Source organism: Sinocyclocheilus rhinocerous, unplaced genomic scaffold, assembly GCF_001515625.1.
Source record: "Sinocyclocheilus rhinocerous isolate Xijiao unplaced genomic scaffold, SAMN03320098_v1.1 scaffold1725, whole genome shotgun sequence".
Lineage (NCBI taxonomy): Eukaryota > Metazoa > Chordata > Actinopteri > Cypriniformes > Cyprinidae > Sinocyclocheilus > Sinocyclocheilus rhinocerous.
In genome coordinates this window covers 952,375-966,837 of record NW_015627232.1, presented here as the reverse complement: position 1 = coordinate 966,837, position 14,463 = coordinate 952,375, and the positions used below count along the sequence as shown (strand labels likewise).

Sequence of the window (14,463 nt, the reverse complement as noted above, 5' to 3'; positions counted from 1 at the left end):
TTCTCTCTCTCCCTCTCTCGCTGCGTGTGTGTGAAACAAAGCGACGGCGAGTTGTGCGCCTTCACACTGGAGTTTACGGTACGTTGTGCGTTGCACATCCATTCAGTTGAACTGAAAAACAGCACAGATCGCTTGGCGGACAGTGAAACTCTGATGCGCTCAGTCAGAGAGTGTTCGTTGAGTGAGTTTTGGGCCACACTAGTAGGAAGCATTTGAGCTGTGTTTATGATAAATGTGCATAACAGTGACTGTAAAATATGTATTTTAGGGATGGAAATGACATTTTTATATTTGGGACATAGTAATTGCACTACTTTGGGCTGTTTTTTTTTTTACTGGCACGTAATCACAGGTAAACTGTCTGATCAGTCAGATGTTTGTCATGAGAAGTGTTCCACAAAACAGCTATGGTTTGAGTTGATGTGACACATACATCTTTTGAATATACTGTGTGAACTCATTGCCCCGTTAGCTCGGAGAGCTTTATTTTCCCTCCTCAATAAGTTTTGTCAGTTGTTTTGTTTATTGGTCTAATTCTTGTTTCTTGGGTTGCATTGGTTAGTGTATGTAATGCAATGCCTGTCTGTATTACACTTGTAAAACTATATATCGGTATTATACTTGGCAAAAATATATTTTTCTTATTAAATTTGTATAAAAAAAATTTTTTAAACCATAATCCATTATTACATTTTCCTTTTTACAGATTATGTTTTAATGCATTTTCAAGTAATTAAGTCAAATTAATGTCATTTTTATCTCCTGCATGATGATAAAAGTATAAAAGTGGCATTTATATTATAAAAGTGGTGTTTGAAGGTGAAATGCAGAGTTTTGTATTGTTCAGTTCATTGTTTGGCCACTAGAGTCACCAAATCACCCAGTAAAAGTGTTGATTTATTATTTAAATTTCAATTTAAAGTTCATTTTATACAAATGTATGCTTAAGATGGCATAAGCACTTTCCAGTGCTCGGTTTGAGCGCACACATTGTTTAAAGATCAGACCTTTGCTCTTTATATCCATGCATTCCATCCAGGATAGAGAGAAACTCTCTAAAACTCTCTATAAATTACGTGTGTCAGGGTTACCATGGCAGCCAGTCTGAGAATGTGACCTTTGCCATCCCTTTAATCCACTGTACCATGAAGAGGAGAGCAGACAAAATTAAACTCGGAGGAGCTTATCCTAACACTAAGTCACACACACACATTCATTCATTGTGCTCGCAGGGGGGCATTCCCTAATTCTGGCTTTTCCTAAGTAAGAACAATCCTCAATCTCCCCTAGAAGTAGTTGCAAACTTTTCCTGCCTGGTTTCAATACCCTTTCACTTCACTACTGGACCAGAGAGGCTGTTAACCTCCCTCAGTGCCCACCTAATCCACATTCAGATTCAAATTATGCAGAGATTACATGAATATGAAAAGATTTGCTTCCTAATGGTGCCAAAGGTGGCTTCTTTCTGTCAGCTCATGCATATATGCAGCAGACCTAAGACTGCTCTAGCACACAAACTGCAACCAAGTCAGCTGCAGCAGCTGCTTAACGCAAATAACCGCTGTAAATGAGTGTGGTGGTTAAGAGCCTCTTTTCTGCTGACAGTGTGTCAGTTCTGCAGTTACAGTTTTACAATTTATTCGCAATAACTTCTGAATGTTGTACTGGCATAAAGACACTGGAAAAAATACTGTGGAACTTCTAAGACTCAAAAAGTACAATGTGAATTTTAAAGCAACTTACTTCACACATTCTTTAAATAAATTAAAGCTTTTATTCAGCAAGGATGCATTAAATTGATCAAGGAATTAGAGTAAAGACATCTACAATGTTATAAAAAAAGTTCAACTAATGCTGCTCTTTTGAACTTTCTGTTTGAATCCTGAAAAAAAAAAAAATCATTGTTTCCACAAAAATATTAAGCAGCACAACTGTTTTTAACATTATTAATAATATTAAATGTTTCTTGAGCACCAAATCTGCTTTTCAGAATGATTCTACTGTTTTTACTGTATTTTGGTCAAATTATGCAGCCTTGTTGACTACAAGAGACTTGTTGTTGAAATGTTTGACCGTAAACTTTGGAATTTTGAAACTTTTGACTTTTTTTGCATTCACAGCTACGTGCTCATGCTGTAGACATCAATGGGAACCAGATGGAGAACCCCATCGACATCATCATCAATGTCATCGATATGAACGACAACCGGCCCGAGTTCACTCACCAGATCTGGAACGGAACCGTGGATGAGGGCGCCAAACCAGGTACACCAGTCTTCACATTTATGTGGATATAATGGTGGTTATAATGAAGGGGAAAGTGACATTTCTTGCTCGGCTCTAGGTACATTTGTAATGACAGTGACCTCCCAGGATAAGGATGACCCAAATACAGCCAATGGGATGCTCAGATACAAGATCCTCTCCCAGACCCCAGAGAGCCCCTCCTCCAACATGTTCACTATCAACAACAAGACTGGCAAAATCATCACTGTAGCTGCAGGTCTAGATCGTGAGGTATGACGAAGTGTGTGCTAGTATCAACAATATACAATACAACAATACTGTAAACCAGAGGTACTCAACCAATGTTAACACCAAGAGCAATAACTATAATGATAACTATAATATCGTTCACACTAATGGACGAAAACGCTGAGGTGCAGTTACTTTGTCGGTTGCTTTAATTTCTTGAGCTCAGGTGGATTCTGATTGGCTGTCAATGTTTTTAATTGTTCATCAGCTAGAAAAGGTTGTTTTGAGAGCAGAGGCGGACAGTAGTGAAGTATTTTTACTTTACTCAAGTAAATTAAAAAGTATCTGTAGTTTATCAGTGTTTTTCTTTGGAAAACTTTTTTTATTGCACTTCATTTCATAAATAAAAGTTACCTTAAAAGTTTACCTTTAATACTTAAGAACATTAAAAATGTAGTACTTTCTTGTACTCAAGTAAATCTTTGAATTACTTTTACTTGAGTAAAAGTAAGAAAGTAATAGATTTCTAATGTAATTAAGTATTAAATTATATTTAATATGAAACGTAGTGCAGTAAAAAGTACAATATTATGCTTTGGAATGTTGTGAAGTAAAGTTTTCTAAAGAAAAACACTGATAAAGTACAGGCACCTGAAAAGTACTTTTACAGCAGAGTAAAAATACTTCACTACTGTCCGCCTCTGAGAGTGATTCCAACAATATTGTTTCTCTGTGTCTTTTTCATTGCTATAGAATTAGAATGATTATTAGGACTTATCGTTATAGTTATCATCTTTGGTGGGTTTTGATTTTAATATTATTTATATAGTATTATAGTGTTTATTGATTATTTTATTTTATTTTTAACTACCTTTTATTTTTATATTTTCAGTTTTTAGTTATTAATTTTAGTTTGTTTTATTAATTAATGTAATTTTTTATTTCTATTTATCTTATCTTATTTTTGTTTTAGTTTTAGTAAGCGTGTTACTTCAACTTCAACTTATTTTATGTCAGTTAGTTGCTAAAACAACATTTCAAATTTTAGTTTTTGTGTAAGTTTTCCATCTAATATATGTTTTATATTATTTCAGATTTCTTTTAATTACCATTTTATGTTCATTTCATTTCATTTTTGTTATTAACAATAACAAAACTGTTATCAAATGTTGAGTTGGTGCCAAAACAATGTGCCGCTAGTCTGTTTTGATAGGGTTAAGTACTAAGATGCAAACATAATTTTTCCCAGTTTCCTCATCCTGTCAGCCACTGCTGTAAACCATTTATGTCTTGCGTTTTCAACCTAACTTATCTTGTTTTATTTTTGGTGCCGAGCAGAAGGTGCCTCAGTACACCCTGATCATTCAGGCTACTGACATGGAGGGAAACCCCACCTATGGTCTGTCCAACACCGCCACTGCTGTCATACGCCTGCTGGATGTCAATGACAACGCTCCAGAGTTCACCCGAGAGACTGTGAGTGACACACACACAGACACTTGAACACGCATCTCGCCAAAGCCATCTTTGCTGAAAATCGAGCTCTCTCTGCCTGTCTCTGTAGTTCCACGGTGAGGTCCCAGAGAACCGTGTGAATGTGATAGTGACGAATCTCACCGTGACTGACAAAGATGAACCGGGGACTCCTGCCTGGAATGCAGTGTACCGGATCATATCAGGGGATCCAACCGGACGCTTCTCCATCCCTACTGATCCCGTTACCAACGAAGGCCTCGTCACCGTCGTCAAGGTAACACTTACAACAAAACTTACTAAGAAATGAACATACTGACAAGTGGTCTGGAACAGAGTACGTAAGTGGTTCCACTCCGGGTTTTACTCTTCCTGAGAGAAATCGGAGACGCAAAAAATCACTATACTCCGCTTAGATACTGGAATGTCAGAAACAGAGAAGCGGAGTGATACAAACAGTGAAAAGTCCCAGGACTCTGCTCAACCAATCAGATTCATGGACCGGAGCTAGGGATGTTCATTTTAACCGGTTAACCGACCGTAAGAATTTTGACCGATTAATACAATCAGTTTGCTGCATGGTTAAAATACGCTACACGTATAAAAAATGTTTTTTAGGGGGGGGGAAAACATAAGTCGCGTATAAGTCGCATTTTATTATTTCATTCAGAAATAGGCCTAATGCCGACGCGGAATGTTTACAAACATTATAATAAACACTGTAAACAAATCCTTTCAATTAACAGTATTTAGAAAAGAACAAAAATTAAAAATATAAGAAGCTATAGCAATATAAACGACAAGCCAAAACAAATTCATTTAGGCTAAAACTAAACTGAAACCAACGTTGGGTCTCTCATTCGACAAATTATTATTTATTATGTAGGCTACTTCACTCGCGTTCCAATATCCACGTAAAACAAAATGTTTTGCATAACATCACGGCGGTACTGTGATAACACTTAATGGCACAGATTTTACTACATATTATTTTTACTAAATTTTTTTTTTTTCATATGTTTGACTGACTGGAAACAAATGTCAGTATTTTTTAACAGCTCACAGACACTTATCCTTTCTAATTTAATTCAATTCTAATTTAAAATAATCTTGTCGGTTAACGTTTAACAATCGGTTAACGAGCGTCGGTTGTCGGTTAGGAAAAATAACCGAAATGAACATCTCTAACCGGAACTAATTGTTGTATAAATGCTGTAATTGGGTTGCGCTGCTATTCGCTAGAATCTCGCTAGAGTCCCTCAGGCACGGGTTCAGATACAGAGCAAAAGACGGTCTCCATGGAAACAGCTTCCACCTGCTGTTCAGCTGAGTTAATGGTTTATGTCTCTTAATTGAGAATGAGTCATTCATTAATTATTATTCAAACATTTCTCCTCTGTGTATTTAATTGCAACACGATCCATTCATTGTATCATTTTGATTATTTTTCCTAACAGATTATGACACTATGTTAACTTGATTGTGTGTGTGTGTGTGTTTGTGTGTCCTTGTGTACAGCCAATTGATTTTGAGATGAATCGATCATTCATGCTGACGGTTGTCGCTGAAAATGAGGTGCCGCTGGCGAGTGGGATCCATCGCACCCGCCAGTCTACATCCACCGTGTCCATACGTGTCATCGACGTGAACGAAAGCCCAAATTTTGACCCCAACCCCAAACAGGTCAAACTGGAGGAGGGACTTCCACAGTGGTCGATGCTGGCGACTTTTACAGCTCATGATCCAGACAGATACATGCAGCAGACTATTAGGTATTAAAACACACACATGCATGTGCATTTAAAGGCCAGCTCTTATGTATGCATTTTTGGAAATAATTTTTTTAAATAGCAAGTGTTTGATGCGCTATGTAGACCAAAGCAGAGCTTTCTTGCTAGTCCAGCCAGAACAGGTTGCAAAATAGTCATGTAAAACGGATGGTCATGAATATGGCCTATTTAATTAATTGTTAATGGCTATGTTCGGAAAGGAACACTAACTTACTACTTACTGAATATTTTACAGTATAAATTGTATACTTGCTAGTATTTTTTAAAATAATATGAAAAAAATTAGGCATTATGCAATGATAAATGTTTGAACACTACCTTGCTACATTTTTGTCACATTACCTCATTATTTTTTTATTTAACAAATGATTTTCAGTTAAAATCAATATTGAATCATTGTTGATAATATTTAGAAAAAAAAAACATTGATAAACATTTTTTTTATCAAATATTGATAAAATGTAATCTAAAAGTGCCATTTGGCAGTGCTGTCAAATAAAATTGTTTAAAATAAAATGTTAAAATTGATAATATTTCTGATTCATATTTCTGTAGTTCTGAAGTAAATGTTAACCACCTTTATATGATGTGTTTTAAAGGTACTCTAAATTGTTTGACCCCGCCAACTGGCTAGAGATCGACCCCAACAACGGACGAATTTCCACCATTGCTGTCCTGGACCGAGAATCTCCATATGTCAAAAACAACCTCTACAACGCCACATTCATGGCCGCTGATAACGGTAGGAGCAACTGTGTTTGAATGCGTATGTATGCAGAAGCAGTTGAGATTGAGTGATTCCATTGATTTTAGCTCTAGGGAGGAATTGCAACCCGAACAAACTGCAACTGAGATATACACATGCCCACACATCCATGTTAATGATCACACCAACAACATATGCAAACTCATTCTGAATGTCTATACGTTTACTTTCTCTGGGTTTTTTCTTTGAAGCACACACATATGCACATACACTACCCGCTGTGTGAAAGAGTCTACAGAAGTCTGCTAGGCCCTATTCTGCTGTGGTGTTTAACATTCTCGCTGCAGCAGAGCTGTGAAACAAACCCCCTCTCACACACACACGCTGTAAATTTGAAAGCTTGTCTCCAGAAACACTCACTAAACTGTTGTACCATTTTTGTATGCGGCATTTCAGCAGAAAAACCTACCTGTAATCCAGTTTATCCAGACACTACATGCACTGAAATAGGGAAGCACTGTGTGTAAATTAAGTAATTGTCGTTCTTTTTAGCACAAATACACCTTTATATGTAAAGTAGGCTTGTTATAGATCAGCACTCTTAGATTGCGCAAACTCAACACTATCTTCATGGCCAATTATCATTGTGCTGGAAAACAGGGGATAATGTTATTAAGAAATTGTAATAAAAAAAAAAAAAAGAAAAAATTGTTAATTGAAAAAATTGTTTGTGTACATTTACCAGTGATAATTGCAGCTGCAATTTGTGAAATGATGAAGATTAGTGTTATATCTAGCTGTGTGGTGCAGTCGAGTGCACTTTCTACATTTGAAAGGTGTCTGGATTGCAGTGGTGGAGTGATGCTGTACAGTTACTAAAAAGTATTTCATATTGTAGTAGTCTGCTGCATCCACCACAACCAAACACACATAATTATTGGCCAACTACGGTTGCAAGTTCCGTTGTTGCCGATGTAGTTCAATGATTCAGTGTTTCCCGAACCCATACTGTAGTTCTGTGATTAGTTTCTTGGTAGTACAACATATAGACTAGATCAGGGTTCCTCAAATCTTGCCCTGGAGGGCCAATGCGCTGCAGAGTTTAGCTCCAACCCTGATCAAACTCACCTACCTGTGATTTTCCAATGATCCTGAATACATTGATTAGCATGCTCAGGTGTGTTTGATTAGGGTTAGAGCTAAACTCTGCAGGAAAGTGGATCTCCTGGGCCAGATTTGAGGATCCCTGGACTAGATCATGCTCTTGAGCTAAATAAGCAAGCTAACATGCAGTATAATATATATCTTTTATGCACATTCATGCAAATTTAATTCTACGTCTTTTAGTTTATTGAGTGAAAGTGCCATTTTTTTAGTACCCTGGAGGAGTAAGACAGAACCTGCGATTGATTCAAACATCTGTAAATAAAGCAAAACAATAATTATCAAAGTAGTACTTAGATGCCAAGTTTATTTACAGCAATAATCTGACATTAATTCGATCTCAAAGTGATTCTTTAATAGCAGTTATTACTCCATTACCTTTGTGACGTTAGTATGAACAGTTCTATATTGTTGAACCAACATGGTTTGAACGGCGAATATGCAACAAAGCTACTACAGTTTGACTAGCTAATAAATTTTTAGAATTATTATGTTGTACTGGAAACGCATGCCTAAGGAATTGCAGTGTGCAAATTGTCTTTAGAACTGATTTTTTTGGGTGTGTCTGTGCTGTAACCTTAATTTCTATTATAAATTTGTGAATCAAGTGCTAAAATAATGCAGACAGAGTGAGCAAATACACAATGCTAACTTAACATTCTTAGTGAATTCCTGTTTTAGTTCAGTTGAATCTTTGTGTGCAAGTAGCAGGGCTCCCTTTTCCACAAAGAAGACTTTTCGCATCTAGTTCAATGCTGATTCGCACACCTGATTCAATAAATTAAGGATACTTGGTCGTACTTGAGTTAGGAGTTTTCAGGGCTGGAACAGATTAAAAATGTGCTGTGATTGCCAGGAGTAGAACAGAAAGCCGTCAGCCTGCCGCACTGCACTGCCTGTCTCTTGTTCTTTGTTTAAAGATCAGTGAAGTCGAAAGGTCTTGTTACTCTTGTTGAAACAGAAACTAAGCTCTAAGTAGTGATGGTCCAGTCTGTGCTGGGGCTCTTGTTCGCAGATATTTCATGGACGTGGGCAGCTTGATTTTATCTTATAGACTTTGCATTATGGTTTATAAATGAGTTAGCATTCTCAGCAACCCAGAAGAGAGGAGCCTAAAGTCGTTAACTGCTGTAGTTCGTCTGTATCGTCAGTTTTCAACTATTAGTGTTTGGCTCAGATGTCACGCCCACAAACCCTTCACGGTCATGATGCATATTGCACACAGTAACGCCAAGAGCTGTACGGAATCAGTTTCCAGGACTCCAGGTGCACAAGTTTTGTTATTAATCGTCCCGTCGTGTAGGAACGGATACAGCTATGGCCGGAAGTGATGCAAAATCTCGCCGGATGGACAGGAAGAAAAAATAAAATAAAAAATAAATTAAACGGACAGTAAAGAAGACAACTAGCTAACTAATCAGCCTACATTGTGGCAGAGTCCTTCAAACCAAAATCTCTTAAAATCAGTATCTGTATCCCTTCTAGCCTCAACTTGTCGTGTAGGATACATTTTTTAAGCTACATGTTGAAAATAGTGTTTTGAAGTTTTAAAATTCAACTTTTTCAACTATTTATTGTGAACTATTTATTGACTTCAAAGACCGCAAGGGTAAAACTGAGTGTTTACCTAGCATGTGACAGCTGCCGCTGATGTGTGGCGTCAATGAGTTGTCTGAAAAAATAGGGTGGACAGCCTGTCTAAATTTGTTTACCTTGGACCACTTATGTACATAATTTATAAATCTATAAAATCGCATTTTACTGAGATATGTCAACATTTAAACCACTTTAAAGTGTTTTTTTTTCTCTTTTTTGTAACATTTGTTTTGTTTGATATTCGATTACGTTGAAACGCAATGCTTACATTTAAAAATGTAATCCAGTCGTACATTTAATCTTGCAATAGTGTTGGCCGTGAAGGATCCATCTGTTGTATCCTTCATGGCCCGGGAAACAAAGGACTCATTCTGAGACTGCATTTGATGGAGTCTTCAAATTGGTTTGGAATTGGTGACGCATTCGGTCTTCAAATGCAGCCTTCAAAGGATGCAGCCTCTGAATTGGGACACAGCTTATGCTTGTATTGACTTCCCCTTTTTCCTTCTGTCCATCGACAGGTGTTCCCCCTGCGAGTGGGACGGGTACTCTGCAGATCTACCTGCTGGACATAAACGATAACGCACCTCAAGTATTCCCTCAAGAAACAGAAGTGTGCGAGCGCCCCGAACCCAATGCCATCAATATCACAGCCGTAGACGGAGATCTCAACCCCAACGCTGGGCCCTACGCTTTCGAACTGCCCAACCGACCCTCTGACCTCCGCAGGAACTGGACACTGACTCGAATCAGTGGTACGCCACATGGAAAAGATTTCTCTGGGATTAACAATTACTTAATTCTTATTGCCAGACTTTATCTCATGTGTTTTGTGGTTGATTTGTAGGCGATCATGCTCAGTTAAGTCTGAAGATTAGTTACCTGGAAAGCGGGATATATGAGCTGCCCATCAGCATCACGGACTCGGGTAACCTGCCCATGTCCAACACCACCTACCTGCGCATCAAAGTGTGCCAGTGCGATCATCACGGTGACTGCGTGGACATGGAACGCATCATGGCAGCTGGGCTGGGCACCGGAGCCATCATCGCCATACTTATCTGCATCATCATTCTGCTGGGTACGACAAACTAGACAGAGGCTGTTTCTTCCAGGCAGTGGAGTTCTTATCAGTTGGTCACATTTCTGCCGAGCACATGTGATCTGCTTTTGGAGTCAAAAAAGATTTCATAGTGAGGCTGTTGTAGAAAGGATAGGAACAGTTCTGTTCACTTACACCAGTGTTATCAATTGAATCAAAATCAATACCTTTCTCTTTTCGGGTTGACTGTAGCTGGGCTTCCATCCATGGATTTTTATTTAATATTTAATATTTTATTTTATATTTTATTTTAAAAAATGTTGGATGGAAACACCAAGAGGTAAATCCAATTTCTAAAATGTGCAAAAAAAAAAACGTATAAGCTCTATTGGGGTGGATGAATGTTTTATTCAGCAAGAAGACAAACAAACTACGATGGAAACACATTGTGCCTCATGTGCCTAGAGTCATGTGATTGAACAATTCACTTCAGACCAATATCATTTCATAAATTTGGCTCTGGTCTTCAAGAAACACTGGAGCCAAAGCCTGTCGTCAAAACGATTGGCTACTGTCACCTTACAAAACAGTTTGTTAGCTTCTATCGTCATTCAAAAGCGACGACATTTTTCAGAATGTTTTGTCTCTGCTCTCTAAAGTAATTTATTACATTTAATGAAAGAGCCACGGTAGTTTTCCCAATAGCCACAACTTCCATTTCTGTTTTGCTCAAACTTCTGTGAAAGTGACAATTTTGTTCTCTCAAATACATAGGATGTAAAACCTGTTTTTTTCGTTAAATTAAATTTGGAATATGGATGGAAACATAGCTTGAGATTAACTCAGTTGCGCAGTCTCTGCTGTTTTAAATCACTTTACTTAAATAATTTACCTATTAACCTAAAAAAAAAACAGCAGATGAAATACTTTGACGTGAATAATATCACAGAATAATAGCAGAATCCAATTTTTACTACCTAATGAGCTAATTTTATGGAAAAATTACACGAAAATATAACTTGTCTGAACGAGCAACAGTAACTGAGGATGGCTGAACTTAGCGAAACGTCGATTTCGGTTTGTGGTGCTAAAAATTCCACACTGCACCTTTAACGGTCTGATCTCAAGTCATTTTGCTCGTTTTATATTGATCTATCTCTCACTTTCTGTCTCTCTCTGCAGTGCTGGTGTTGATGTTTGTGATGTGGATGAAGAGACGGGATAAAGAGAGACAGGCCAAGCAGCTGCTGATCGATCCAGAGGACGATGTGCGAGACAACATACTCAAATACGACGAGGAGGGCGGCGGAGAGGAAGACCAGGTACATGCACTCCCTCTCTATTGCTGCTGCTGCTGCTGGGCATGCACAATTATTCCAGCTCAGAATTACTCGAGACAATCTAGCTTGTTTAATAAAAACATTTTTAAAAGTTTCATTTTAACCAGTCGTTAAAAGTTCACTATTTTAATTTGAGCTGCGTGGTGCAGTTTGAAATCTTGATGACTAATTTTCAGCATTCGTTTTACAAGTAATGCTGATTATAAAGTGACTAAATTTAAATGGATGCAACAGTTCCTGCTTTGCCTGGTGGTGTGAGTATGTGTGAGACTCACAGATTTGCATTTGAGCCAAACTTTGGTTTTTGCACAACTGACACACACACACAAAACACTCAGATTTGTATTTTATCAGTTTGGAGACTTTTCTATGGTTTTTATGAGTTAATGATATGAACTTACTCCCACAGGAACCATTTGGCATTTTTAGATTTTAATTAAAACATTAAATCTAAAAAAAAATCCATTAGTAATGTACTTAAGCCTGGGTGTGCTGTTTTTCCACTTGCTTCAACATCTCGCATAGTGTTTTAGCATTTTCAAAGTGATACTCCATATATATATATATATAGGACATTCTAACATTTTCGACGAGGAAGGTTTTTAGCTAACTTCTGAAAAGAAAACCCACATGAATATCCTTCATATGGAACAAAGCAAACTTAAATTACATTTCTAAGGTCAAAACGTTCTTTGTTCTCCATGCAGATGTTTCCAGAAACCAAGGGCTTTGAGCAGACCTCTGACCCTATTTGTGATTGACTCTTCCCTCTATCTGTGATTCTTCAGGACTATGATCTGAGCCAGCTGCAGCAGCCCGATACTCTGGAGCCAGACACGGGATAAAGAGAGACAGGCCAAGCAGCTGCTGATCGATCCAGAGGACGATGTGCGAGACAACATACTCAAATACGACGAGGAGGGCGGCGGAGAGGAAGACCAGGTACATGCACTCCCTCTCTATTGCTGCTGCTGCTGCTGGGCATGCACAATTATTCCAGCTCAGAATTACTCGAGACAATCTAGCTTGTTTAATAAAAACATTTTTAAAAGTTTCATTTTAACCAGTCGTTAAAAGTTCACTATTTTAATTTGAGCTGCGTGGTGCAGTTTGAAATCTTGATGACTAATTTTCAGCATTCGTTTTACAAGTAATGCTGATTATAAAGTGACTAAATTTAAATGGATGCAACAGTTCCTGCTTTGCCTGGTGGTGTGAGTATGTGTGAGACTCACAGATTTGCATTTGAGCCAAACTTTGGTTTTTGCACAACTGACACACACACACAAAACACTCAGATTTGTATTTTATCAGTTTGGAGACTTTTCTATGGTTTTTATGAGTTAATGATATGAACTTACTCCCACAGGAACCATTTGGCATTTTTAGATTTTAATTAAAACATTAAATCTAAAAAAAAATCCATTAGTAATGTACATAAGCCTGGGGTACGCTGTGTTTTTTCCACCTGCTTCTACATCTTGCACATGGTTGAGTGTTCTAGCATTTTCAAAGTAATACTCCATAAACCATGAGCACTTACAGACGTGTGTCATCTTGTAAAAGGCAGGTATATTCTGACCTACTTTCATATCCAACCTTCAACTATGGTTATTTTTATTGGCATTTTCTTTTTCAACTAATTCTTGAAAACAGCAGCCCAACTGCACAATGTATATGTATGTATCAGAAATCAAAGAATATTTTTGGCTATCAACTAGCTAAGTAAAGACTTTGACTGTTTGTATACAAAAACAACGAGCGACCGATGCACTCCGAGCCCAACTATCCCATCCGCTCAGCCGCACCCCATCCTGGAGACATAGGAGAGTTCATCCACGAGGTACGCCATATGCGTCCGCTCTTCCGAAGTCGCGCCATATAAAATGGCTCGATGGCACCAGTGATAAGACCTAATGGTGATTGATTGGTTAATTGGACCATGGTCCTTTTAGTTTTGTTGATCATTAGCCAGGCTCAGGGATTCAATATCTCATGCTACAGTCTGTGGATGTGTGCCCTCCCATGCATACATGCAGACCTCACAGGCTCTAAGCAATGCGACTGCGCTCAAAGCAGTGTGAGATTAGCGAGAAACTGCTTAAATCAGGTAATGAATTAAACATTACTGCTAAATGTAATCAGCCTCACTTAAAAGACAGGCAGGCTTTGTAGACGGCAGCATTTGCCAATCTGTTTGACCGAACTGTGTTTTAAAGAAACCCGGCAGTTTGGATTTTTAGCTGTTTTTTAGCATTCCAACAAAAATTTTCACTTACGAGTTTGGTTTGTAGCCGTTTTATGTCTGTAGAAAGATTTGTTTGGACAAGCGACTTCAGGATTCAGAATTATGTCAACTGAACGTCTATACAGTGTTTAGTCTGTAGCACTCTGCCTGGACAGTGTTATGCCAAGAATAGAACTTTATTTGTACAATATGGCAGGCTTTCAAAACCAAGTGAGCTGTCTTCCTAGGCCACATTTTTGGGCACTAGAGGCATTTTAAACATTCAAATTGAATGTGCATTTGGGTGTTTGATTCACTACCAAAATTGGTTGGGCACATGTAAATCAAACATTTGAATTTGTCCATGCCCATAAATGTTGTACATATAGAAAGTTTGTGTCTCATGTTTTGTATCTAAATTTGTGTCCGAAATGCTGCACTTAGTGCTACTCGTTTGCAGTTGGAAGGAAATGGCGTTTTAAATTTTAGCTTTATAAGAAAAGTGACCGTAATGACCGTTGAGTGTTCAACACATTGGCTTTTTTGGCTAAAGAAGTACAGAATTCAGTATTTGCGCACTTTGCTTGTATTTTCTAATGTTTTGTATAGTATTTGTTATAATTATTACAGACAAGACATGCAAATAAGCG

The 14,463-nt window shown here is 37.9% G+C and overlaps 1 protein-coding gene across 1 annotated transcript in view; it reads left to right on the top strand.

Moving 5' to 3' along the window:
• The window catches only part of LOC107723442 (cadherin-2-like), a 48,019-nt gene extending 35,486 nt beyond the window's left edge, over nucleotides 1–12,533 (top strand). The window contains exons 6-15 of the mRNA XM_016532071.1: nucleotides 2,121–2,265; nucleotides 2,345–2,517; nucleotides 3,814–3,951; nucleotides 4,040–4,225; nucleotides 5,467–5,720; nucleotides 6,338–6,480; nucleotides 9,726–9,959; nucleotides 10,052–10,285; nucleotides 11,429–11,568; nucleotides 12,375–12,533. Of these exons, the coding sequence (XP_016387557.1) occupies nucleotides 2,121–2,265; nucleotides 2,345–2,517; nucleotides 3,814–3,951; nucleotides 4,040–4,225; nucleotides 5,467–5,720; nucleotides 6,338–6,480; nucleotides 9,726–9,959; nucleotides 10,052–10,285; nucleotides 11,429–11,568; nucleotides 12,375–12,431 (1,704 nt within the window). The 3' untranslated portion in view covers nucleotides 12,432–12,533. The remainder of the gene's footprint in view (nucleotides 1–2,120; nucleotides 2,266–2,344; nucleotides 2,518–3,813; nucleotides 3,952–4,039; nucleotides 4,226–5,466; nucleotides 5,721–6,337; nucleotides 6,481–9,725; nucleotides 9,960–10,051; nucleotides 10,286–11,428; nucleotides 11,569–12,374) is intronic.
• Nucleotides 12,534–14,463: the final 1,930 nt, after the last annotated feature.